This window comes from Vanessa tameamea, chromosome 18 (assembly GCF_037043105.1).
Source record: "Vanessa tameamea isolate UH-Manoa-2023 chromosome 18, ilVanTame1 primary haplotype, whole genome shotgun sequence".
In the NCBI taxonomy this organism is placed as follows: Eukaryota; Metazoa; Arthropoda; class Insecta; order Lepidoptera; family Nymphalidae; genus Vanessa; species Vanessa tameamea.
The window spans coordinates 3,823,147-3,848,785 of NC_087326.1; the positions used below are offsets into that span (position 1 = coordinate 3,823,147).

At 30.8% G+C, this 25,639-nt stretch overlaps 4 protein-coding genes across 5 annotated transcripts; 2 read left to right on the forward strand and 2 right to left on the reverse strand.

Moving 5' to 3' along the window:
• The first annotated feature begins 38 nt into the window (after window positions 1–38).
• LOC113396758 (sorting nexin-2) lies at window positions 39–10,776 on the forward strand. Its single transcript, XM_026634815.2, has 10 exons — window positions 39–267; window positions 818–928; window positions 2,277–2,520; window positions 3,001–3,186; window positions 3,356–3,477; window positions 3,557–3,763; window positions 3,956–4,072; window positions 4,206–4,325; window positions 6,763–6,915; window positions 7,869–10,776. Exons 1-10 carry the CDS (start codon window positions 178–180, stop codon window positions 7,917–7,919), a joined length of 1,401 nt encoding a protein of 466 aa, XP_026490600.1. The 5' UTR covers window positions 39–177; the 3' UTR covers window positions 7,920–10,776.
• A 2,174-nt stretch (window positions 10,777–12,950) lies between these two features.
• Window positions 12,951–13,905, forward strand: LOC135193778 (uncharacterized). Its single transcript, XM_064217716.1, has 2 exons — window positions 12,951–12,999; window positions 13,149–13,905. Exon 2 carries the CDS (start codon window positions 13,154–13,156, stop codon window positions 13,715–13,717), a length of 564 nt encoding a protein of 187 aa, XP_064073786.1. The 5' UTR covers window positions 12,951–12,999; window positions 13,149–13,153; the 3' UTR covers window positions 13,718–13,905.
• Window positions 13,906–14,390: 485 nt separating this feature from the next.
• Window positions 14,391–15,548, reverse strand: LOC113396810 (large ribosomal subunit protein uL13m). Its single transcript, XM_026634877.1, has 3 exons — window positions 15,337–15,548; window positions 14,982–15,260; window positions 14,391–14,687 (listed from the first exon to the last, which is right to left on the reverse strand). The coding sequence occupies exons 1-3, from the start codon at window positions 15,358–15,360 to the stop codon at window positions 14,454–14,456; spliced, it is 537 nt and encodes a 178-aa protein (XP_026490662.1). The 5' UTR covers window positions 15,361–15,548; the 3' UTR covers window positions 14,391–14,453.
• A 609-nt stretch (window positions 15,549–16,157) lies between these two features.
• LOC113396737 (leukotriene A-4 hydrolase) lies at window positions 16,158–25,435 on the reverse strand. Of its 2 annotated transcripts, none has more exons than XM_064217673.1 (11): window positions 25,241–25,435; window positions 24,570–24,628; window positions 24,344–24,456; window positions 23,157–23,299; window positions 21,962–22,073; window positions 21,567–21,787; window positions 21,254–21,452; window positions 19,459–19,680; window positions 18,035–18,182; window positions 17,210–17,381; window positions 16,158–16,898 (listed from the first exon to the last, which is right to left on the reverse strand). In XM_064217673.1, exons 1-11 carry the CDS (start codon window positions 25,426–25,428, stop codon window positions 16,451–16,453), a joined length of 2,025 nt encoding a protein of 674 aa, XP_064073743.1. In that variant the 5' UTR covers window positions 25,429–25,435; the 3' UTR covers window positions 16,158–16,450. The 2 variants fall into 2 exon arrangements, with proteins under 2 accessions (XP_064073743.1, XP_064073742.1); XM_064217672.1 differs by lacking the exon at window positions 18,035–18,182 and adding an exon at window positions 18,210–18,357.
• Window positions 25,436–25,639: the final 204 nt, after the last annotated feature.

Below are 25,639 nucleotides of genomic sequence, written 5' to 3' on the forward strand. Positions count from 1 at the left end.
AAACAAACAAATAATAAATCTGTACGAATGACGAATCTGTCATTTGCGTTGAAATGAAATGTCATTCAAGCCATCACGGTTCATTTCGGTAAAGTTATCTCGCTGTTTTCAGAATTGATTTAGTAGCGTTAAAATATTCTACAGTTTTCTGAGGATTTTTATTAACTTCTATACACCATGTCGGAGGCATCCGATGCACCTTTCAGCACTGTTGAGATCAACAATGAGAGTAGAGATGAAGAAGATCTCTTCGCTTCGGCGGTCCAGGTATCTTATAGGAATCTGTTTTATTTCGCTCGCATCCATCCGGCGTTCACCAGGGGCGTTACCGTCCCCTAAACGACGCCCCATTGTGTACAATTATTTTTACGATTTATCCCAGCCTTGATAGATACGAATTTGAAATTGATAGTGATAAATAGTTATTTTTAATAATTACCCGATAATTTGATTACCAATACCTACCACGTATTTCTTTTATCGTTGATTGTATTGTGAGTTATTAAAACTTGTTTGTTAGTTCACCTTGATAAAGTACATATTTGTATATTAATATGCATATTCTAGTATTATCAAGTTTAGTTCAATGCACTGATGTTGCATCTCAGACCAGCCTAGCAACTTTGTTTATAACTTGTTTAATATCATCATGTTTCTTTTTGTATACTTGACTACATTAATATGAATAATAGTTATGCAAAACATTAAAAAGTATAAACTTAATGAATTAAATAGAAACAAACAAATCATTGCTTGTAAGTTTGAATAAAGAATAATTCGCCTAGAAAATATATCATATAATGTGTGTACATTTTAGGAAGTCAGTCTAGATCCAGATGTTAATGGTGCTCAAGATAGTTTAGACAAGGCAACTTTAGGAGATATAACATCATCACCGGCTATGATAAATAGCCCAGTTATGGAAGAGGTATGTTAATTATTTAGTTTGAATTATATATATATATATATATATATTATAATATTTAATATTTGTTTTAGCAATCAATTGTACTGTGTTGTTGTAAATCTTTCTCAATACTAATTAAAGTTATTTGAATATATTAAGCTATTATTACACTTAATAGTTATTTTAAATATTATTATATTTATAATTTTTTTATAGCCTATTTCAATAGGAGTAGTAAACAAACAACTTTGACATTGAAATGTCACAATATCATCAGTCAAGATCTTGAATAATATATATACCGGTATTAATTTTAAATTAGTTTTAAAGTAAGAACCTTTAAAAGTACAATTAAAGTGGATTAGTGTTGTAGTATAAATTGAAATACAGAGCAACCCCGATATAACAAATCGGAAGGGAACAAGTAAATATTCATTATATCAAGTAATTCGTTAAACTGAGGTTTGTTTTGTTGAGGTTAGGTTGGTCTAAAATTTGTTATAAAGAGGTAAAAAAACAGTTTTATTCATCTCAACATTACATACTTATTTTGTTACAACTTCTACTAATAAATGATAACACATTTTTGTCAAATTACTGTATTTTTCTATTAGAAAACAATTAGGGAGGTAAGAAAAATTTTTGGTGGCGACTTTAAGGTTTTGGTTTGACAAATTTGAGGTATTTATACTTTTTCTCAATAGTTGAAAATTTGTTATTAAGAGGTTGCTCGCAAAAAATGTTCGTAATGTAAAGGCATATTTTACATTGACTCTTATAGACGATTCAAGGGGATTACGAAGAATTTGTTAAATCGTGAAATTTGGTATATTGAGGTACGTTATATTAAGGTTGCACTGTATATCAATTACAATCTCTTTGTTTTGTATTGGGATTAGGAAATTGTATTGACTAGGTTATAAATACTTATTAAAAGCTCACAGACATCAATAAAATGTGCAGCTAATTATTTTTATTTTAAAATTGATACCTACAATACTAGCTATACAATTAAATTCTTTATGAGGCTCATCATTTACGTAGATAGTGTACTATGATAACATAATTCTATTTAAAAAACATGACAAACTGGTTATACAAATTAATGTTATATATGCTCAGGAAGAAAAACACTTATTAATTTCATCAATCATAATATTTGAATCATTTTTTATTGAAAGAATAGATGTAAATATATTATTGTGATATTTATTATTATAAGATGAATAGGTGATATATTTGATTCTTTACAACAATGAGCATTTAACAAAGATAAACTGTTATATAAATCGTCATTTTTAAAATAGAACAATTTATATTTAATGTTAATGTTCACCTAACTATATAGATTTTCATTTTTAACTTACAGATAGCAACAGAACGTGCAAATAATATAATAATAACGGTAACAGAACCTCAAAAGATCGGAGAAGGCATGAGCTCATATGTAGCTTACCGTGTTATAACCAAGACGAACATGCCAATATTTAGCCGACATGAATTTACAGTGCTACGAAGATTTTCAGATTTTCTAGGTCTCCATGAAAAGTTAAGTGAAAAGTATCTTCGTTCAGGCAGAATTATACCTCCTGCACCAGAAAAAAGTATTGTTGGTAAGTTTTTTTATGAATGAATTTTTATTTAACAGGCAATTTTTTTTGTTATTTAATATACAAACACTTTTAATATATTGAAAGTTAAATGTACTCTCATAACCTGATGGGACAGCTAATCTGGCCCAATAGCTCAAATGTATATTGGCGACTTAGAGTTTTTTAATTAATTTCTTTAGTGGATATACAACACAGTTAACCAATACCTAAACCTGCTTTAAAAGTTACTGATTGGACCCCGTGAGTCATGGGTCGATCGTTTTATTTTCATCTAGGAAATCATTAGTTTTATAATAACTATGTTATCATAAAGCACACAAAAAGTCTTTAACTGTGTTTTTGTATTTTATACCATAGACTCTATGGCATATAGCATTTTTAAACGGTTTTTAATGACATACATATATTGTTTCAAAAAATAAGTACTAAGCCTGTTTAGTCAGGTAATGTTATTGGTATAAAATGGTAAATATATTTCAGGAACAACAAAACTAAAGATGACATCTACACCGTCCACGGAAAGCGCTAACGGTACCACAAACTCAGCGGGAATGCAGTCGCAGTTCGTGGAGCGGAGACGCGCCGCCCTCGAGAGATTCCTCAACCGCGTCGCACAGCATCCCGTACTATGCATTGACCCTGACTTTAGAGAGTTTTTGGAGTCCGGTAAGAATAATTTTATACTAACATTCTGATTTGCATCTATAGCATCATCATTAGATGTTAATTTATCGACCTTAATTTTATAATTATAATACGAATTTAATATTTTTTTAAACGTGCCTGATATTCGTTCTTTTTATAATTAATTTTTAACCAACCTTTATTCCCTCAGATACAGAACTACCGAAAGCTACGAGTACATCAGCTCTGAGCAGCGCAGGCATGCTGCGTCTGTTCAACAAAGTAGGCGAGACCGTCAACAAGATCACGTACAAGATGGACGAGTCCGACCCGGTATTTAATGCAATTTCACTTCCATCGCCTCGCGGAAATCGATTTGTTGTCTCGTATAATTTCTAATAATACACAACAGTGGTTCGAGGAGCGGTGCGCGCGCATCGAGTCGCTGGAGAGCGGCCTGCGGCGGCTGTGCGGCGCGTGCGAGGCGCTGGCCACGGAGCGGCGCGAGCTGGCGGCGCGCGCGCACGACGCGGCGCGCGCCGTGGCCGCGGCCGCCGCCGCCGACCCGCACGCGCCGCTCTCGCGGGCGCTCTCGCACCTCTCCGACCTGCACGAGAAGGTAACGCCGCCCGGATGCTTATTTACGCCCTCTTACATTTATGTGATACCGGTGCAAAATTTTTATTAGTACAACCATATGTCTTTTGAAAGAATAACAGCTATATTTATTTGTATTTTACTCTAGTAGTAGTCATGTAAAAAGTCGTCTTTCAATTTGTTTCAAACTCACTGTATACTGCATTTTTTACAGATTGAACATTTAAGGAACGAGCAGGCAAACACTGACTTCTACGTTCTGACGGAGCACATCAAAGACTACCTCGGATTGATTGGAGCGATCAAAGATGTCTTCCATGAGAGAGTTAAGGTGAATTATTGTGCCATTTTTTTTTTACTATTAGAAATAATAATATATGTGTAAATATTACTCTTATACGTGAAAATAAAGAAAGCCAAATATTATATTACATTAGTATTAAAAGTATATTTTGAACATCCAGGTTTTTCAAAACTGGCAACACGCGCAGATGCAGCTAACGAAACGAAGAGAAAATAAGGCTAAAGCAGAACTAGCCAATAGACCCGAAAAAATGGAGCAGGCTGCTAACGAAATTATTGAAGTATTTACTTTTTCATATAATTAAATAAATTTAATCAAAAACTTTGACTCCAGAAAAATAATACCAAGCTTTCCTTGGTGTTGTATATTCGATATTCTGATGTCAATAGTTTGTTTTTGTGTTAGATAGCCTCAGGGCAAAAATTGAACAATTACGAAAACAAACAATTTTTTGCTTTTTTATGTCAATTACAAATGTTTTAAAAAAATGTTTAATCAAAGAGGATTTACTATAAAACACGTAAATTAACTGAGATCCTTTGTTCTGCCACAAAATCCAGTGAGGTCAGGACTCACTATTAGAAATTTATAACATATATGACACTGCCTTATCTAGATCGTCACACGCGGCTGTTTAAGTCGGTGGTTCTAAAAGAATATTGTATTAAATATTTTGGTATCGACCAGGAATAATGCTGAAGCCGCAGTCTGTTCGTGTAGTAGCTTTGGTGGTCGTCCTTAGGAGCGCTTAGTCGCCGCTTCTCAATTTCTGTCATTTTTAAACTTGTGTGCGAGTAACTGCGTATGCGCGTATAATCACAACTACTACAGTCAAGCCCATCGATATATAGCATCATGCTATTACATAATTTATTTCGTATACATTTTCTATGGGTTTTATTTTTAATTGCTTAGAAAATAAAATTACCTACGAATGGTAATAAATTATTGAAATAATTATAATAAATTGGATATACACACATGACACAGTAAATACATATAAAAAAATAATATTTGAGTAAAATCGATCGTCACTCAAAGTAACCGTAAATTTCCGTATTTGAAAGGAACGTATGCTTTTGATTTCTTGTTTAAATTTTACTATCAAATTTTACCGTCAAAACTTTTAGTCCAACTTTTTTATGACACGAAAATTCTACAAAAAAACCAGCCTAGCCTTTAAAGACATTGGTAGTCTAATTATAAATGACAACTAAATTATGAGTTCATAAATAAATACAAGAAATTAAAGACACCAAGATCGTTTTTTTATCATTTAAGGCAGTTGGTACTGTTGGTATGTATCTAATAAATACGTGGTACCTCATTCTGAACAAACAATATTAATAAAAAATACAATTGATTTGAAAACCTTTTTTTGAAGTTGTATTTTGTATTTGGCCTGGTTTTCATTTTATTTTTTATCTCGAAAATTATATAGGAATACCCTTTTTTTTTTTATCAAAACATTCTAAAGAAGGCAATCTGTACGTTTTTGTTGTGTTTACAAAAATAACTTAAAACTATTTTTTAAGGGTGAAACAGCGTTCAATTTACACTGATATGTAGATATTTTTGAAAACATGCATTTAAAAAAATATATAATATTAAATATAAATAATGTTTATGTATAATTTTTTCAATAGATTCTATTAAAAAGAGACTTTACTTTTGTACACTATTTTTTGTTTAAGTAACTGATAAATATATGGTCCACAATCCCTTTAAAAATCTCGTGAAAACGGCTAATAAACGCTTTTAAGTATCGTCCCTTTGTAGCAACTGTCTATTATACAATGACAATGCAAAAAATAAAGTATCAATTATTGTAATCAGTATATATTATGAGTTTAAAAATGGTTATCTATTAACGAAAGTTGAAAATAATAATTAATTTTTGCAAAAATCCATAAATAAAAATGCATTTCTTTAAACGTTTGTCACTTTACACAAAACGCTCCTGATTGGTCGGGTTTATGATGACGTCAGTTGCTTGTTAACCTCGTTTTCCTACTGTGTGGATTATATGTGCCACAGATTACAATACACGCAAGTGACGTCACCGACCCCATTGCAGCGCCATATTGTCAAAGTAGCGTTTTAGCGCGCTATTTAAATATGGGATTTTTAATTTGATATTTTTCAGCAAATATGTACTAGAATTTAAAAAAAAACAACTTTTACTGGGTTCCTAAACCTCTACTAAATAATATAAAATGGATTTTAAAAATCAGTCAAATAGCCTATTGTCTTTGCAACCTCGACAGAATGTTTATTTTTTTAATAAATCGAAACTATTGACTGTAGTCACCTGTCGCGTCCTTCAATCTCTGATATTACTGGTAACAGAAAGTTGGCCACCATTTGTAACTTATCTGGATCAGGATTATTTGTTGGCTTGGTTGTAGCTCTAATAAGGTCTATCTAACGTAGGTTTGTCGTATTATACATATCGAACGCTACAGTTTGTGTCGTTTTCTGTACGATATTAATGTATTTGTAATGGAAGCAATAATTTCGAAGTATAAGTTAGGAATTAAAATCAGTCTTAACTCTGACTAGTGTTAGTTCTCTACTTAGATCTTTGGCCAGGAAAACCATATAAATAAATAATGGAATGTCCGAAGACTTCGTCGTGTATTATTGTTGTATTATTATTAATAAATAAATACATTTTTAAATCTTTATATCAGAATAAAATATCTATCATCCTTCAGTGGGAGTCGAAGGTGGAGCGCTGCCAGCAGGAGTTCGACTCGATCTCGCGCGTCATCAAGAAGGAGCTGGAGCGCTGGGAGGAGTTGCGCCTGTCGGAGCTGCGCGCCACGCTGCTGCGGTACCTGCACGACCACATGCAGCACGAGGCGCAGGTCACTCACTCACACGTTACTCACTAGTCTAGTCGAAACACGTCAGGACAAAAGTCAAATAAATATTTGACATCAAATTGACGCGATATCATCGGTCGAGAGTTTGAATAATCTATATTTAATATGGATTTTCAAACAAATTGCCTTTTGACCGTCGATGAAGCTGTTATCGGAACTTGGGCATTAAAATTAAAATGGATATAAGTAGTTCAGTGGAATAGTGTTGTGCTTTTTAAATAATTACATGTTTTGTAAACATCTACTGTGAACTGACAATCACAGCTTATGCCAAAGAAAGAAATATAAAAAATGTGTTGTAAATTAGGTACCGGCTTTGTAAGATTATTAATGGTTCTTAGAATTTTATTACGAGAACAAAGAAATTGAAATTTTTCCATTTAAAATATGCCGATAGATGAGGCCTACAAATGAGTTACAATATTATAGTTACGCCAAAAACATATCGGTGACTTATTGAGGTTTTCATGGTATTCCCAAACCTTTTCATAGGCTTGCAAAATGTAAAACCAATCACAATATTTCTTAGGCGCTCTAATTATTATATACTAGTTTTCGCTCGCTTGAAAAAAATTGGAGTTCATACCAATTTTCATCAAATTTGGTTCATTGGTTTGGCCTTGAAAAAGTGACATACAGACAAAGTTACCTTCGCATTTATAATATTTGTATACAAATACAACTATTAACGTACAATGGAAAAGTGTTCTATAAAAGTAATATGTTCCACTGATAAGCCTGTGTCATCCTAAAGTGCACTTAGTTATATATAGTATAATTTCTTTTTATTAAGATAAAAATTGACAAATGGATTGATACCTAATGAAATATAATTAACAACGTATTTTTGTAATTGTTTAAAGAGTGTTTAGCTAAGAAATTCTATGTCAAAACAACGATGATTCTAAGAGTAAAACTTATTTTCCGAATTCCAGGCGATCCGTTACTGGGACGCGTTCCTGCCGGAAGCGCGCGCGATCAAATGAGTGGCGCGCCGGCGGCCGCTGCGCCTCCGCGACGCGCGACCCGCGCACCTAATGCTCCGTCATGTATCTTTACACCATTAAATACAGATTATACATTCGCATCGGACAGATATGAGCTCAGCTTTGTTACAAATTAAATACCATCATAAACATAATGATGTAATTTTTATCAGTTTCATTAAACACACGATAGTGGCTCGGAATGACAATAATAACAAAATTTCGGGAATTAAGTCACACGAGATACAAATGAATTGGAGTCGTTTGTTTTTAACGGTGTAAATTTAATATGGCGCTAGTGAATCGATAGACATGTTAATTCGTATTATAATCGTTCAACTCTGTCGTCCCATTTATTGGCTAGTTCACGTCGGATATATCTTTAGGATAAACATAATGAATATATGTATAGTTAGTTAAGATAAAAGTAACATTACTGCCGCCGGTAACGACCTTGACTGGACTTTCTTATACATGTAAATTGATGACCATAAGGAACGGTGTCTTGTCTATAGAGAAGTCGAAATTGAAACCCCCGGTCGGACCAATAAAAGTCATTGGCTTTTTCTGTAGAGGTGTTCTTAGTAGCAAGCCGGCGTCTGAAATTTAGAAATATGTATCCCGTGCTGATGACTCATATCCTTTAGAAGGCCAGCTGTGACTGAAACCGTTCAGGGCATCAAATACGCTTGAGTCAAGCCGCAATTAGAAATACAAATGTTATTACTTTTGTTGCTGATGGTACCGATTCCGTTATATCTTAATTGAATCAATTTTACATTGCTATTTCATTTTCTATTTATTAAATGATATTTAAAATGCAACCATACCGCCATGACTTCTATTTTTTTTTCACGCAAATGATTAATATTTATAAGGAAACAGTGTTTAAACATAAAAAATATTTCACTTTTTTTTATCAAAATTGATGACTTTAATACTTTATCACTGCTCAATATGTATAAGAATATTATATTCAGTAGTTTTGGAACATCACAATAATAATTAAAGCTGATGTTATCCGGTGTGAACTTGCCTTAAAATCTTTTGTTTCAAATATTGTTTTGTTTTAATTTTGATCAATGTATGATTTGGGACTTCATACGCATTTGTATTTTAAATTGATCTCTGTAATAATGTAAATAAGAGATAATATGGTGTCAAAAGTATTGTAAAAAACCTGACCAAAAAAAAGAGGAAAGACGCATACTAAATTAAAAGTTTTAAAATTAATATAAACAATTGTTTCCCTTACGGTGATAGAAATAAGGTTCATTTTTCATTATTATTTTAACTAGTGGGCTATAATACTGCTACTTAAAATATTTATTAATAGATAAAGCTAGATGTAATGTAAGTAATAACTTTTTTTTTCCGAATTAAAAAAAATTATGTGTGCGTCTATTCTTGTACAAGTGTGTCTATAGGCTGTGTCTTCGATAATAGAACAATTAATTCGTTCATAACAAGTCTGATTCCTTTTGTTTTGTATTACGTTTTTTTACGTTTACGTCTTCAATGATGAATGATGTGATGATTCTATGCGGTTTCTCCTAAAACGACGCTGATTGCTTGCAAAAGCATCTTTTTGTATTGCTACTTCCATATCAATTAAGTTTATGGAGAGATATTTATGTATTTAATCGATTTCGCTCGATTGGTCGTAAATTTTTTACGTTGTTTTTTTTATATTTAGCAAATTATTGCACATATTTCAGCCAATCGTTTTTGGTACTGAATTTTACAGATTTGAGAATTGAAAACTGAAATTACCTTAGTTATATTTATCTGGAAATGAAATAATCAAAATATATAGAAAGGAAAAATACGTGTACGTTTGTATGTTATTTTATTTAACTGCTGTTAAATTAAAGATCACACTTCTAGATGCTTAACAGCAATAGTAAACTCAAGAAATGAATCGTTAGATTTTCAAATAAAAAATGCGTAGTGAAATCATAAATTGAATCCATAATTGCTCTCGAAAATTAGCAATAATGACACTTTCATGGGAAGCAACGTCGTCGTTTCAAACGTTGGCCAAATAAAAAATAATTTTAAGGTTATATTATTGTTTATCTGACATTAAATATATTTTATTTGAAGTAATTGTTACAATAATTATATTTTCACAGCTTTGCTTTAATGCACAAGTTTTAATTCATATAAATATCAATAAATTGAAAAAAAATAAATAAACGAACCTTTCATCACATGTCCATAAAGTGGTGAATAATTATCGTACATGTAAAGATATTATAATTATTTATTGTCGGTATAATGTTCGTGCGACAATTACTTTAAATTTTCTTTGTATTTACGTTAATTTAAGATGATAAATTTTGTTAAAAACATCTATATTTTTATATCTGTTTTGTTCTAAGATACGTATTATGTATTAGAAAATGTATTCCAATTTAGATAAGATGATTTTTTTTTTAGCCAGAATACTAAAATTATTATATCGTTTGATATGTTTTAAATGAAATATACGTAGTGTAAAACTATATTAACAAATAATTTAGAAAACTAGCGAAAATTAACGAATACATTAAAAAGTGACATTTAGAAGGAGGAGGTCAGGCCACAGAGTTTTTAATTTTCCATTTTTGAATGTAAAGAAAAATATATTATCATAGAGCATTCTGGCTAAAAAACTAAGTTAATATAATTTATATACATTAGATAGAACGATTGAAAATCTCAAATCTAATGTATTCATTATTTTTATATTGCCAAATATATATAGCGGTAATTTGGTGTAACGGAAGAGATAATCTAAATAAATTTAAATAATGTTGGTTTCGAATTATAGAAATTGTACTTTATTCCAATAATAATAATTATTACTTAAATATACATTGTTTTTTTTTTATGTTTTAATTACATATTTCACTTTTTAATGGTGCTTACTGTACTGTACTGTACTGTACCATTACAGTGTCGAAAAATTGCCAGAGTCGAAATTCTGCAAAAAGTGGATAAATTTTCTATATATAATTATTAAATTAATAAAGCGACATTCATAGCAGAAATTTTATAACATATTTTTTAATTATTCATATTTCAGAAGAAAAGCAAAAATATTTTTTTTATTCTTCCTTCTCATTTTGCCGCCCCCGAAAAAGTCCTGCTAAGGGAACCCTGAGTGCCCCTGGTTTAAATCTAACGCTACGTAATTAATTAAAGTATATATTGTATCTTTATACAAATAAAATATATATAAATATAATATAATAAAATCTTACCTTTACCTAACAAATCTATGATTTTGATTTCATTATTCATTATCATTTTAAAAAAGTGGTCATAGAGTAACAAAATTAAAACCGCTTTTTTTCAAGTTAAGTTTAAATATTTTAGCTTGAAAAATGGTAACGATATACATATTTATCGGAAAATCCCTATAATACTAACTCGATCATCCACTTAAAATACACCACTCAACTATTATTATCATTTCCAAATGATTCATTATTCTACTTGGGTTATTTTAATGTTTATTAATAACTTTCTGAAGTGGATGACATTACATTCAAATTTAACTATCTTATTATTACTTTATACAATACTAGTTTCCGCTCCCGTGTGCGGGGAGGGGGTCGCAAATGTAAGGTTCTATGTCCTACGTTTTTCTACATTGGTACAGAAAAGGACGTAATCTAGATTACATAATGATGGGTTAATTAGCCGAAAGAAAATAAATAAAAAAACTCACTTTAACTAATACGATTAGTTACAATTGACAGTTTTACAGTATTACGTTTAAATATTAAAAATATATATGTAATATTATATATAGTCAACGATAGAAACCATGCGCAACTGCCATTCGACGTGACGGTCTGATCCAGCGGATGCTGCATCTTTCTTGCAGCGACAATTCGGTAATAGTACCAGGGCCGGATCTACCATATGGCGTTTTGGGCTTCAGCCCAGGGCCTCGTGGATTCAAGGGAGCCCTAGCTAAGTCAAGTCAAAGTCAAAAATAGACGATAATGCGAAAGAATCCATAACTTTATTAAATTAAACAGATCGTATGGTTTGCCGCCCTGCGAGTCCGGCAATTAATCAAACCCATTCAATTAATTTAAATCAAGTCTACGGTCAGATATGTCTTAAGTGGGCTCCTAAGTACTGTTAGCTCAGGGCCCCCTAAACTTACGGTCCAGCCCTGAATAGTACCTATGCGACGCAAAGCACGCATATAGAAAATACCCTGAGCTTTAATGGAGAAGATTTTTATCCTATCCACTTTTTTGTATGGCACAGCTACACATCTACTTCAATACAACTCACGGTATGAATATTAGTAAGTATCACAGACGTGATATTTGCCGGATTTTCTGTGTTATGATATGATGTTAAAATATAGCGTTATAAACCTATACTCTAGCTACTTATTCCGGCTTCTAGAGCGACACAAAAACTATATATTGTAGATAATATAACTCTATTAACTTAAGCTTTACTAAAGATCCAAGTTGGTTGATTTTTTGAAAAAACTTTAACAACGATCATCATATTCCAGCTAATTTACACTTCATAATGTACACTTTAACTTACATCATGAATCTTACCGTCCTTTGTTGAAAACCATATGATCTAACTCAAAAGCGGATTTGGGTCAAATCTGTTTAAATTCGGTTTTGAGTTTACCGCATTTGAACAGACAGAGGCATCGTTTTTTAAAAGATAACAACTATGTGAATTCGGGAAGTGGGTTATCATTACCTACCATTGCAAACTAATTGGTTATAGAAGTTATGATGAATTTTAATTCATGTTGAATTTGATAATTAGCCCAGTAATTGTCAGATTGTAATTTATATAAATTGTCAAACTGCCGATTTAATTTAAAATGTGATCACAGATATTTCCCATATATTTTCAAGTACTTCTTTTAATTAATAACGCCTTGAAGCTATTGCATTGATTATTAAGAAATATACGCGAGTAAAACACAATCTGTGATAAGCTTTTGTTATCATGATAATAAAACACTTTAAATGTAATATAAATATGAACAAATTGTTATAGATTTATTGTCGTTTAACCAGACGGGACAGACATTTAAAATGTAATAAGATTTTGTAATACTTGATTAAAGTTTTCACTACTTAATAATAATTTTCTTATGTATTATAATATTTTTATTACTGATACATTTGCGTTACAAGTTTTTTTTAATATATGTATTTTATAATTTGTTATTTTTTTTATTTACAGATAAGATGAAGCTTCTCATAGCGATTACACTCTTCGTTGCGGTGTCTGCTTTCCCTCTGTCAAATAAACCGCTCCGAGATGGACCTCCAATAATTTTCAGACACTGGGAACCAACACCCGAGTTGGACGTAAGAATGCTGCAAAATGCTCAAAGCCGTTATGAACTTATTAAAAAAATTTTAAATGCGTTGCCACAAAAACCTTCTGGAACAATCATAGATGCCCTAAATATTATTCATCACATCCTTGATGACAATCAATACGACGATGATGATGAAGCTATAAACGATGAAGATGAGAACCAATCCTACTTAGCCCCCGATAATGAAGGAATGGTTTTGAATCTTGAGCCTCCCCCACACAGAGGCGACAACGAAAACGACGACGCTCAACAATCAAATAATGAAAGCGAGAACAGCAATAAAATTCCAAATAAACACCAACAGCCAGAAGATGAAAATCTTGAAGAAGTTGATGAAAATGATTCGCAGGGTGAAGAAGAAGTTGTTGAAACACTTGAGGGAATCGAATTTAAAGTTCCAAATGTTGTTCAGCAACAGCCTAACTAACCACCAACTAAAGCGCGTATAGAAATTCTACTACCCTGCAATAAAAGTTTAGGCAAAATTGTGATATTTTGAAACATTTAGATTATTGAGATTGTGGTTTTCGACACTAATTGTTATTATTTCTTTGTAAAAAATTTTTGTTAGTAAATTTATTGAAATTAATAACTGAAATTTTATTTAAAAATCAATTTTTCAAATGTCATTCAAAATTATTTTTTTTTCGAGCAGTTATAAGACTTCTAATTTATTCCCTAACAAATATTTATTTAATAAACAAATCTACTCAGACATGAAATTCAAGTTTTTGGTGTATTTTTATATTATTTTGAAAGAGTTCTATTTGAAGTGACAAATAACTACTTGAACAAGCCATTAGAGTAATCGCTTTGACTTATGCTCAACAAGGTTTCAATTTAAGTAACATTGATATGATATTATCTATTATTCCTCATTATTTTTTTTATTCTGACAACAAAACTAAAACAATCCCAAGTGGAGTTAATATTCTAAAAGTGAAATAGAGGAAATTCAACCAGAAGATGAGGAAAATCTTGAAGTTTAAAAAATGATTCTCAAAGTAAAGAACAATTTGTTGACATGCTAAGGCCACTCAAATTAATTTCCAATTCCATAATTTAATAAAATATATTCTATTAGAATTAAAAGTCACATGTGGCATTTCAATATCTACTTTATTTATGAACTAATAATTATATTTACATTAATTTCTTTTTTTTTATTTAAGCACATAGTCCTGTGGATAATCCATGACCTTAGGGAATTTTTTGACTTCTTCCTCGGAAATATGATCAAGTCTAGTTGGAACTAAACGAAGTTGACGAATTTGATTTGACACATTTTGAATTATATCTTCTGGTATTTCTTCACCAGGGTAAATTAATAACCTCTGCATAGTGTGACGTCTTTGAAGGTTGCCTCTCATCGCTTTGTATACAGCTTTTTTAATAATCTAAGATATAAAAATAACATTACTATTAATAATATATGCTATAAGAAATCTAAATTAACTTTTTTCAGATATGTTACACATTATACAAATTAATTTGTAAAAAAAAAATTATGAAGATTATTCTCTTTTTAAAATAAAACTATAGACAAAAGCAGCTGTCTTATAATTGTAAATTTAAAAGCATTTATTAAATCACCAATTGCTTGTGCCAGTATTTTTGTAGATATAACTTTTAGTAATCCTCACTAGATCCCTTTAACACCAATGACACTTACAATATTTTGTTACACTTACCATAGTTGGATCTTTATTGTGAACTTCCCAAGCTAATGTCCATGTCGCACCACCCGGATATCCAGTGTGATGGAAATATGCCCGTTGGCGCCAGTCATTGCCACGGAGAGCTATCTCTCTACTATTTATACAAACTACCACGTCTCCACAATCATTCATAGAGTGATAAATTGGTTTATGCAATCCCATTAAATATTTTTTTATAACTTCAGCGGACTGGTACGGATCTTGCCACTTGCAATCAAAAATATGCCAGGTTCTCGCAAAAGTTGCCCATTGCTAAAGCAAAAATATATTTTATTATGAATTTCTCTTGAATTTGCTATGAAACATAACAAAACCTAACAAAACATACCTGGACTCTTTTTGCTGCTGACATAGTAAAAAATAGAAAATGTAACTCTTGATTATGATTTTGCTAGTCAATAGATAGATAAATACAGTCACTTATTTATTTTAAAATAAGAAATTTGAGGTTATGAACTCATAGCAGAAAATTACATTTATGACAAGTCTCAATTCTGATTTCTGACATTTCAGACAGGCTGTCAAAATGTTGTGTGACAGTGACAACTTCTGAATAGTGTTTTATGGGGAAAATGTTATCCTCGGCCTCAGTGTACATCTTAATCTCGGCATGATCTCGGCACAAATAAAAGCAAAAAAAAAACTGTGTAAATCCGACAAATCTGGATTGTTTATAAAATTGGTAGTAGACACAGACCGCGGTCTGATTTTTTAAGTATTGGCTTAGGCTATAGTATTCTTTTTCAAGTTTTTACATTTTATATAATATGTTAACTCAGAGAAGTTCGGTTGATAAAAGTAAGTAATATTGAAATGTTCCTTAAAAATAGTTATAAAAAAGTATAGTACCCTGTACCATATTTTCTTGTTGTGTATATACCGCAACGGGAGCCTGTACTGTCGCTGTTAAAAAATAACTTATTTCATTTATATCCTTCGGTGTCACCTCAGAAAGTTAACTACAAGATGCTTTGTTTTTTGATTTCAGAGATTGATAAATAATTATATGTTATTATAGTTTCATGTATTTTGTAAGTAATTAGGAATCAAGCTTTTTGATTAAATTGATTTTAATTTAATAAACCATTAAATATTTTTATAATGTCATAAATATTACAAGTAAATAATATATATAAAATAAAAACAGGAGAAGTATATATTGATTTATTCATAACAAAATATGCTCCTTAACATATAAGGACATAGTAATTTTAAATATTTTCTGTTGACAAAACTACCCTTTTTGGTAGGTGCTAAAAAGCAAGACATAACAAGGATTATGTTGTTCAACTATTTATATAGTTTAATAAAAATAAAAATACATAATGAACAATACTTAATTAAACTCCTGCAAAGCCGAAGCACATGTTACACATTTATACAACTTGACTATAACCAAAACAATAATTTTCAACAAATAAAATACTTGTTTTCTATTAAAATCATTCACTGAGATGCAAATCTTTTCTTAATGTATAAGCAGATACATGCATCATGTAAGGTTCATTCTTGAGGAAGTTTTCTATAGCTTGGTCCCGAACATCTTCCCAGGCATAAAGGTCTCTGTAGATAGGTCGAACATATTTCATACGTCCTTGGTGGTTGACAAATGCGAATACATCACTCAATTTTGTTTCATCCCTACTCCTTATACACAATCTTAGCCATCTGTATGTTATTTCAGTGTTTTTGCTGTTAGCAACTTTGTATGCGTCACCAAGATCACGAAGCTTGTCTAACGGCAGGGGATCTTGGTCGATTAAAGATTGTAGCAAATTGATAATTTGGTGTGGAGTGAATGACCTAATATCATCATTAGAGAAGTTGGCAGATGGTTCATTAATATGTTCCAAGAGAGATGTCACTGATTTCGTCATAGACATATCATAGCTGTGAAAGAAAGGATAATTATTAACACTATTTTTATCTTACTTTGTGCATGCTAACAAAATTGGTAGATCTCAACAATAGTATTATTTATAGACCAAGGGGACAATTCTACTAACATGTAACAGTTATGAGACATTTAGATTCTAAATATATTCCGATCTAACTTCGACCGAACCGCAACTTTATCATTCTGTTAGTAATATAGGTAGTATAGGAAAACGGCTGAACGGCAACGATACCGTTTCGATTCGATTGCGATTTTATGACAGTTAGTAAAATTGGCGCCCTAGTAGTATGACTTAAAAACTTACTTTGGTATTACTGGTGGCATACCACTCTTGTGGAGCCAGGTATCCCAATCTACCGTCGATAAATTTTCATTGTCTTTGAAGTAGTTTAAAAGGTAGCTTTTAAACTGATCGGTGTCTATCGACTGTCTTTGGAAATTGTTGAGATATGATCGCAGGAAGTCGTCAAAAACAGCTGTATACAAAAAAGTAAATTATTAATAAAAAATAATGTGAGTGTACCAGCAGTGATATTCAGAATCTTATAGCATAAGAAAGCAACAAGAAACATCAAATTACATCTATATAACTTGCATGAAAATCAATGAATATGAATTATAGTATAATAAAATGAACTCCATGCATTTTATTATCCTAGAATCTAGTGCAAAAGATTATTTTTCAAATTATTTTGTAGGTTCACACTTAGTTATTCCACCCTTCTTTATCCAATAGTTGCGGCGCGGGGCTATCACCGAGTTAGCAAAAAAAGAGAAACGTACATATTCATCGTACGTAACGTCATTATCTTATATTATATTTAAAATCAGAAGTTCCCCTATACATCGATTTCGATATTGCTACCTTAATAAAAATACTCACTTATATTCTCATAAATAATTTAAAGGGGCTCATTGTGAGCGTTAAATTTGAAAAAAAAAATATATATTTACGAATACTTTCAAAGCATACGCTAATTCTCACGCTGGTGCGGACAACAGATTTAGAGGAGAATAACCCCTCGAGTAAAACCCCATCGCACGCGTACTTAAAACATATATAATTATACATGTCTTATTTTAAATCTTTAAATGTTGATGTTTAAGAGTGACCATTTTTATATCATACCAGGTCCTCCGAGTAGATCTTCGAGATATCGTAGAAAGAGCGAACCCTTTTCGTATGGAACAGTTGAGAACGCGTCATCAGGATGCACTCCATTCAATTGGACGACCAAGCGAGTTAATGGATTATTATCTCCGAGGTCATCGTGTATCTAAAAAAAAATCTCTTTTAATCTCACCTGGACCTCCTATTAAATCTTCGAGGTAGCGAAGGAAGAGAGAACCTTTTTCATATGGCACTCGAGAGAATGAGTCATCTGGATGTGTGTTGTTCAAGTCTGGTACCAGACATGTTAGGGGATTCTCCACACCGAGATTACTTATAATCTGCAACATACAAATTGCAGGAGATAATGTAAAGGGACAATTTATACTTGATGGTAAGGCTCTGTTCAAGTCTGTCTGAGTACATACCACCCACTAGTCACATATTCTACCAGTAAACAGCAATAATAATTACTTTTATGTTTAAGTTTGACAGGCCAAAGGTATTAACTAGGCCAGTGTATTAACAGGCACATGATATAAACCAAGTTAGTTACCAAAGTTGATAGCACATTAATAATGCAGGAGATAGTTCAAATCTTATACTTCTAATGTCTATGGGAAGTGGTTATCACTTACCATCAGATGGCCCAATTGCCAATCTGCATACTTTGAAATATTAAATGGTTTCATTTATGAAAAAAAAGGATATCATAGTTGCAATTGTGTTAATATATAATCTATAAAGATTTTGTCTTGTCCTGAGCTACCTCACGGTTTTTTCAGTTTCTACAAATAATGAAATGACAAAAAACCGTATGTAATAAATTATATATTAAATATATCCTCATTTTATAATTGATGATGACAAAAAATTATATGTTACATAATAATTACATTGATAAATCGCAAATGGATTGCCTAGTTAAGTCATGGTCAATACTGCTAAATATATAAACTTGAATAAACTTCTTTTGTTCCACCTCCCCAAATAGTTATTATTGATCGAGCATTTGTTTAGAGAATATTACACAATTTATTGGAAACATACATGTTGGGTACCTTCCATTTAGTACAACTATGAAGTTACAAACAGGTAAACAGGTGTCATAATATACCTGTTGTGGTGTAATATTTAATTGAGATTTTTATGAAATAAAAGGTTTACTTTAATCCCTATTTAAATATTGCTCGAATTCCAACTTTTTTTTACATAACATGTCAGTCCTTCCAGTCTTACTTAAATGCAAGAGTTGCTATTAAAAGAAATATAAATATTGATATACTAAAATAACCAAATATATTCTGTTACTCAAATGACTCATTCCATACTTTTGCCAAAACTAGTCTTTAAACTTTAACTTTAATGCCATATTATTTCAAGGTCAAATTTGTTTAATCCCCTCTTCTCCTTTCATTGAAATAGTCTACATTCATACTTACTGTTTCACTAAGTTCCTGCAGCCCGAGTATGCTATGGAAATCCCTGCTCTTTTTAGCTTTAACTGGATCTTCTATGAGCGACGCACCAACTTTCCTTTCAAGGAACACTGTAAAACCCTCGTTAAGCCAGAAATGTTCGAAGTTCCGATTTGTCACCAGATTGCCAGTCCAGCTGTGCATTATCTCATGGACGATTACATCTGCTTGACTCCTGTCACCAGCCTGAAATAGAAATTATGAAGAATTTATGAGGTTCGCTTATCCATTGAAATAACATATTTAAAGTCTAAAAAGGTGGGGTAAGATTTTTTTACTGTATAGGTATAGGTTGGCGGACGAGAATATGGGCCACCTGATGGTAAGTGGTCACCACCGCCATAGATAATGGCGCTGTAAAAATATTAACCATTCCTTACATCGCCAATGCGCCGCCAACCTTGGGAGCTAAGATCCTTTGTGCCTGTAGTTACACTGGCTCACTCACCCTTCAAACTGGAACACAATAATACTGAGTACTGTTGTTTCGCCGTAGAATATCTGATGAGTGAGCGGTACCTACCCAGACGGGCTTGCACAAAGGCCTACCACCAAGTAAAAGATCAAAAAGTAAGCAATGGGATGTCATTCCGATCGAATTTAAACCTGTATTGAGAACTATTTTATTTATTTTATTCTCCTAGCAATCTTGCTCCAAAACACCCTATATATAATTATAGTATATGTTGAAAACAAAAACAACAAAAACTTGTGAGTGATTAAAATTTATTAAAGTAATTGGATGCTAAGTGTGATTTAGTCTATATATTTGTAATACTAGTATTTAATATGTTTATTTTTGGCATGGCGTTCCTTCCTTTCTTTAAATATCATTTTTTTACAATTTGTAGATACTTTATTGTTGTTTTGTATTGTAGAATTCAATTGAACCATTTAGAATATTTAATTTAAAACTGTTGTGTTAATCATTTTAATTATAAATTTAGATAATAATAATTATCTAAAGCATAAAGCTTATAAAGCGAAATTCAATATTCCATTGTAAATTAGCATAACTAAACATCAGATTGTTTTTTATGGCCGTTAGAAAAAAGTAATCAAAAGTTTTAATAATATGTATATCAGTTGACATGAGTATTTAAACAATAAGCATTTAATGTAAAGTAACATTATTAAAATAGCTCATATGCACGTTACTTATTTAAAGTATATGTCGTTATTTACTTAAAATTAAAATGATTCAGTTAAATACTGAAACTTTAAATTAGGTCCTAATAACACCAATTTAAAATTGAGTTTAAATCGAATACGTATTTTTACAGGTTAAAGCCTATTTCGAGTACTTTTTTTGTAGAAATAAACCTACCGTCTTGAATGACTCAATATCATATATATGCTAAAAATACAACTTTTTATATTTTTTTTCGTTTTCTGCTTATTAGTTTTTTTTTTTCGTATTTGGGAGAGGATTGTTTGTCTTATAATTTAAAATTCGCTCCGTTTTCGTGTTTATTGTGACAAAAACTTTTTTAGTTTGTATTTTTGTGTGCAAAACAATAATTTATATTTATTTAAAAAAAATTGTCAACAAAATAATTCAAATGATAGGATATACTGTTATCAGAATCATAAAAAAAGAGAACATTTTTGCTTCTATTATTTATGGGAAGAAGGGTGAAATAACTTTGTTTTATAATAGGGTTAACCAAAATTTGCTAATAACAAACTTTATCTACCTTTCAACTCCAATCATTATTCATCAAATTAAAATTACCATAGGTAGAGGTAGACAACTTACCAATAAGGTAGGGGTAACAAACGTCAAACAAGGGTTCTCCATACCCCCATAAGGGAATGAAGGGGGTAAAACTAGTAAGTCGTACTGTGTCCATTGGTAGGGGCCGCAAAGTCTCTCCGCAGCTTGCAAATACTTTTCGGTTTCCGCAAATTCCCAGGCACTCTGTTCTATTTCCTCTTTTTCAGACCATACTTGAGACCTATAATGTATAATGACTATAAATATATATATATTTATAGATTTGATGTAAATATTTTTTCTAAAAAGTCATGGTCAAGTAACATGGCCAGGCCTTCATTACAAATTGACTTACCTAGGTCCTAATCTCCTGGACTCCAAGACACCTACTGCTAGCGCCAATAAGTAGGATGGTATAGGCACGGGTTGTCTAAAAGTAGTCTTATTACCGTTGCTCTCTCCACGGATTGCACTCATGAGAACTGTGAACTCCTCAGGTGCAATTACTTCGGCTTCATAAGTAAATTTAACAGCTGGTGTATCTTGACAGGGTAGAATAGAACGTGCATGGACTGGCTATAACAAAATACAAATAGAATTAAAGTACACATTAATTTATATAATTTTAATTTTATGTCAAATAAGATAATGATAAACTTTTTACATAAGTTTAAAGAATTTTAAGCACAAAATAAGACTATATAAAATCCTTAAAGCTTTTATTAATTGTTTAATATGTTGTTGCTTTACCTGACATTGACTGAAAAGATAGGGATGCTTCTTGCCAGATGTCTGATTTGGTTCCAACCATTGCAATGCTGTTGCTGATGGCTCAGTGCTGTACTTTATTTTAATCTGCAATCTAAAGATTACACAATCAATTTTTTAATTTCTGTACTAGTTTTTATCGTCACTAACACTCAAGGTTATGGAAAATTTCATCCACTTTGTTTGAAACTGGTATAAAATAACTTCCCAAATGTGAGCCAAAAAACAAAAGGAAATAAAATGTTTTTTTTTTAAATACATATTATTCTATTCTTAACAAATTTCAAACAGCAGACACAATATTCAAACAATAACCACCAGTTACACAGGACTTGTGATACAGAACAGGAAAATGGTTAAAGCTTTTTTTTATACCAATTTCAGCAGGCGTATATAGGCAATAAGCAGTTATTATCATTGTAACAGGGCAAAAATGTACTAAACAATTATAATGAGCAATATCAGTTAAGTTCAGATGATATCATAATTCTTTTTTACTATTATGATAAATATTTCTTACTAGTATTGCTCTATGTAATAATTTAAGCTACATTTGTAACATTACAGGCTACATAATATAAAGAGATTGTTTACATGACCACTCCTTACATATTGCCCCAATAAAGTATTTCTGTACAGTCACTGAGGGCCATTTGGAGACACACACAACTCGAACTATTGGTATCCAAGTTATTATTGTTACAAGCACTCTCTTTCATGTCCACAATTATAAGGTTAGACATGCAAGGTTTATATATAAAACCAGCAAGTGTCATGGAAACACATTGAGTCCTGTCCGTCTTTAAAGCCTCTTCAGATTCTGAACTATTTATACTATCAAAGGTAAAATGTATGAAACTTCTAATGAGGTTGACTTTTGAATAAACTTGTTCTGTTGTCTTTCCAAGTTTTAGGACATCTACTTCTCTATTACAATTTAACACAATAAGAATATTTGTCACATCATATTAACGAAGATAGGAAATGCCTGTGCAACATTGGTACAAAATTTTAAAAATTTACATTTTAATTTAAAATGTAATGAAAAAATAAAACCTAATATAACTTTGCATTTATGATAACAAAAATACCCAATTATTGTTTGCTTCTTAAAAAGACAAGTAAATATAAATTATTAAGGAATATCAGCCTAACAATTTTTAGTTTGTAATCTTACTTTTGCTCAGGTGCAGCTGACTGGGGTAAAGTGATAGTCAGCTTTGAACCATAATTAGGAATAGGTTCATCTAATTTATACTTCAATGTTGTACCATCTTTTAATTCAACTGCCTCTATTGTTAAATTATTTGTATCCAATATCTGAAAGAAATGGTGAAAATTTGAGGAGGAAATAATGAAACAGGTTGTATGTTGTATCTAAATAAAATAAAATTTCTCCAATGTGAGAACAAATTTAAACTTCATTAATTACACAGAAAAAATTACCTGACAGAGATATATTAAATATATAATCATGTAAGCCTTAATGTAACTTAAAACATTTACCTAAAATATAAATACTTGAACAAAGACATCTATCCTATTTGATTAATAATTTAAAAGCATATGTGAATAAATATGATACTATAATTATGATATAGTATTATATGCCGGTAAGTTGCCTATTGATTGAAACTTATTGAAGTTTAATGAAAGTAATATTACAAGGCTAAATTTAAGAACAAATTTTTCAAATCAATAGTTAACCTTGTAACGTTTTATTTTTGCTATGTGTGCATGCAATTTTTTATCTAATTGGTTTATAGAAACAAATTACTGAAGCTGTATTTGGTCACTTTTTCTAATTTGGTTGGCATTAGTGAAAAGTTTTATAAAAACTTAATGTGCTTATATGTTAAGAAGTTTCAGAATATATTTTCCTAAAGAGAAATTTAACACTTATTTGTTAATTTTATAAGAACTGTGGACTACATTTGATACAGCCAGTATTATACACAGTCCAGTATTTGTGTAGTTATTAACATTAAATTTAGAAATTGAAAGAAACTAAATAAATAAATTACTGAATTTATTTTAACTGTACCTAACAATAATAATATGAAATATGATGAATTAGAATTACTTTTAATGTCTATACTTCATTTTTCAGAGATAGCTAGCAAGTTACACATACATATATTATCACACAAGATAGATATTATTATAAGACTCTTCACATAAGAATTTTGTGATAAGTCAATATATGTCACATATATCTGTTGATAACCTTTAGTACTGATTTGATTGACAGCATTATCAATACTTATTGAATAATATCTGTTGGTGTTTTTAACAAAATTTATATAATATATATTTTGTACAAAAAAATGGCTAATTAAACATATGCCGAAAATTTTTACTTACCACATCCTCGATGTAGTCTAATACTTGAATTGTTAAAACAGATGTCCCATATAACATTTTCTTGTCAAAATCCACTTTGTATAATAAGTCAACATGTTTTATAACAGCGAGCTCTAAAAAAAATAAAAAAAAAATTGAAATATAACAAAATCCTTAAACATTTTTTTGAAAAATAATTAATAATTTTATTTCAAATAGAACATTATATAGGTTCATAGAACCATACCTGGCCTTGAAAAAGACGAAGGATCTAATGGACTTAATGCACCCATTGTTTTCATATGACTGAAACATAATACAGAAATCGCCATAAAATAAAAAATACATTTAAAACAATCATCCATCTTTAACGCATGTGTAATTCAATAGATTAAAAAGCAGAATATATCACTAATAGAATTTAATACTACTCATGAGATGGCAGTAATCACTTCTCAAACTAGTAAGTAAAAGTGCCTATGTGCCTTTATCACATCTAATATATATATATAAAAACTATAAGGAAACTAACACTCAATTTTGATCTTAATTTCATGCATATAAAGTTTAAATTGATTTGTAAATAACGAAATTGACATTTTCATAACCTGTTGACAAACGAGAGATTTGTTTTCGTATTGAAATTTAAACTTTTACACTGATGAAAACTAACAAATAGATAATATGAATTTGAATTTAAATGTTATGCTTTTTGTTTTATTGTTAAATTATATAAATCAAGAAAAAGCCGAAGACGAAACTGTATTCAATTTAACAATAATCTTCAATTAAAATAATTATATCGTTAAAAAAGCAATATATTAAATTAAATTTTAATTGTGGTAATGCATATTGTAGTTGTAAGCTGAGTTTTGTACTTTAAATTATATACTAAATTTAGATATATCTAGTGCTTACCTGTTTATTGCACACAATTTTTGAGTAACTACAGCTGGTAGAGTTTTAAACTCGTTTTTGGAAATATAAATGCTAGTGTACACTGGTTTTTGAGCTAAAATTGAATAATGTCTTTGTTTTCTATTTATTAGTGAACAGCGTAAAGACAAGCGAAAATGCCGCGTGACCAGTTTGCCGATGACAGCCATTTTTCGTTTTTAAATACAGACTACTAACAATTTCAATATGGCTTAAAAATAGACTAAAAAATACTGAACGAAGATTTAATTTTCCAAAAAAAGTCCTTATAAAAAGGAGTAAAATGATTATTTAAGTGCACGACTATTTTAAATTTCATTATTAAGCTTATTCTTTTACTAAACACATAATCAAGAATGTTTGAAAATACAACCTCATAAT

Excerpts from the sequence above, each read along its gene's own strand:
- LOC135193778 (XM_064217716.1), top strand. The coding sequence starts at position 13,154 with ATGAAGCTTCTCATAGCGATTACACTCTTCGTTGCGGTGTCTGCTTTC.
- LOC113396737 (XM_064217673.1), bottom strand. The coding sequence starts at position 25,428 with ATGGCTGTCATCGGCAAACTGGTCACGCGGCATTTTCGCTTGTCTTTA. Across the intron at positions 19,681-21,253 it reads TTGTTACCCCTACCTTATTG|GCTGGTGACAGGAGTCAAGC; the intron begins GTAAGTTGTCTA and ends TTTCTATTTCAG. Across the intron at positions 18,183-19,458 it reads TGCAGGAACTTAGTGAAACA|ATACACGATGACCTCGGAGA; the intron begins GTAAGTATGAAT and ends ATTTTTTTTTAG.
- LOC113396758 (XM_026634815.2), top strand. The coding sequence starts at position 178 with ATGTCGGAGGCATCCGATGCACCTTTCAGCACTGTTGAGATCAACAAT. Across the intron at positions 2,521-3,000 it reads ACCAGAAAAAAGTATTGTTG|GAACAACAAAACTAAAGATG; the intron begins GTAAGTTTTTTT and ends AATATATTTCAG. Across the intron at positions 4,073-4,205 it reads TCTTCCATGAGAGAGTTAAG|GTTTTTCAAAACTGGCAACA; the intron begins GTGAATTATTGT and ends TTGAACATCCAG.
- LOC113396810 (XM_026634877.1), bottom strand. The coding sequence starts at position 15,360 with ATGTCAGCAGCAAAAAGAGTCCAG. Across the intron at positions 15,261-15,336 it reads CAGCAGCAAAAAGAGTCCAG|CAATGGGCAACTTTTGCGAG; the intron begins GTATGTTTTGTT and ends TTTTTGCTTTAG. Across the intron at positions 14,688-14,981 it reads ACAATAAAGATCCAACTATG|ATTATTAAAAAAGCTGTATA; the intron begins GTAAGTGTAACA and ends TTTATATCTTAG.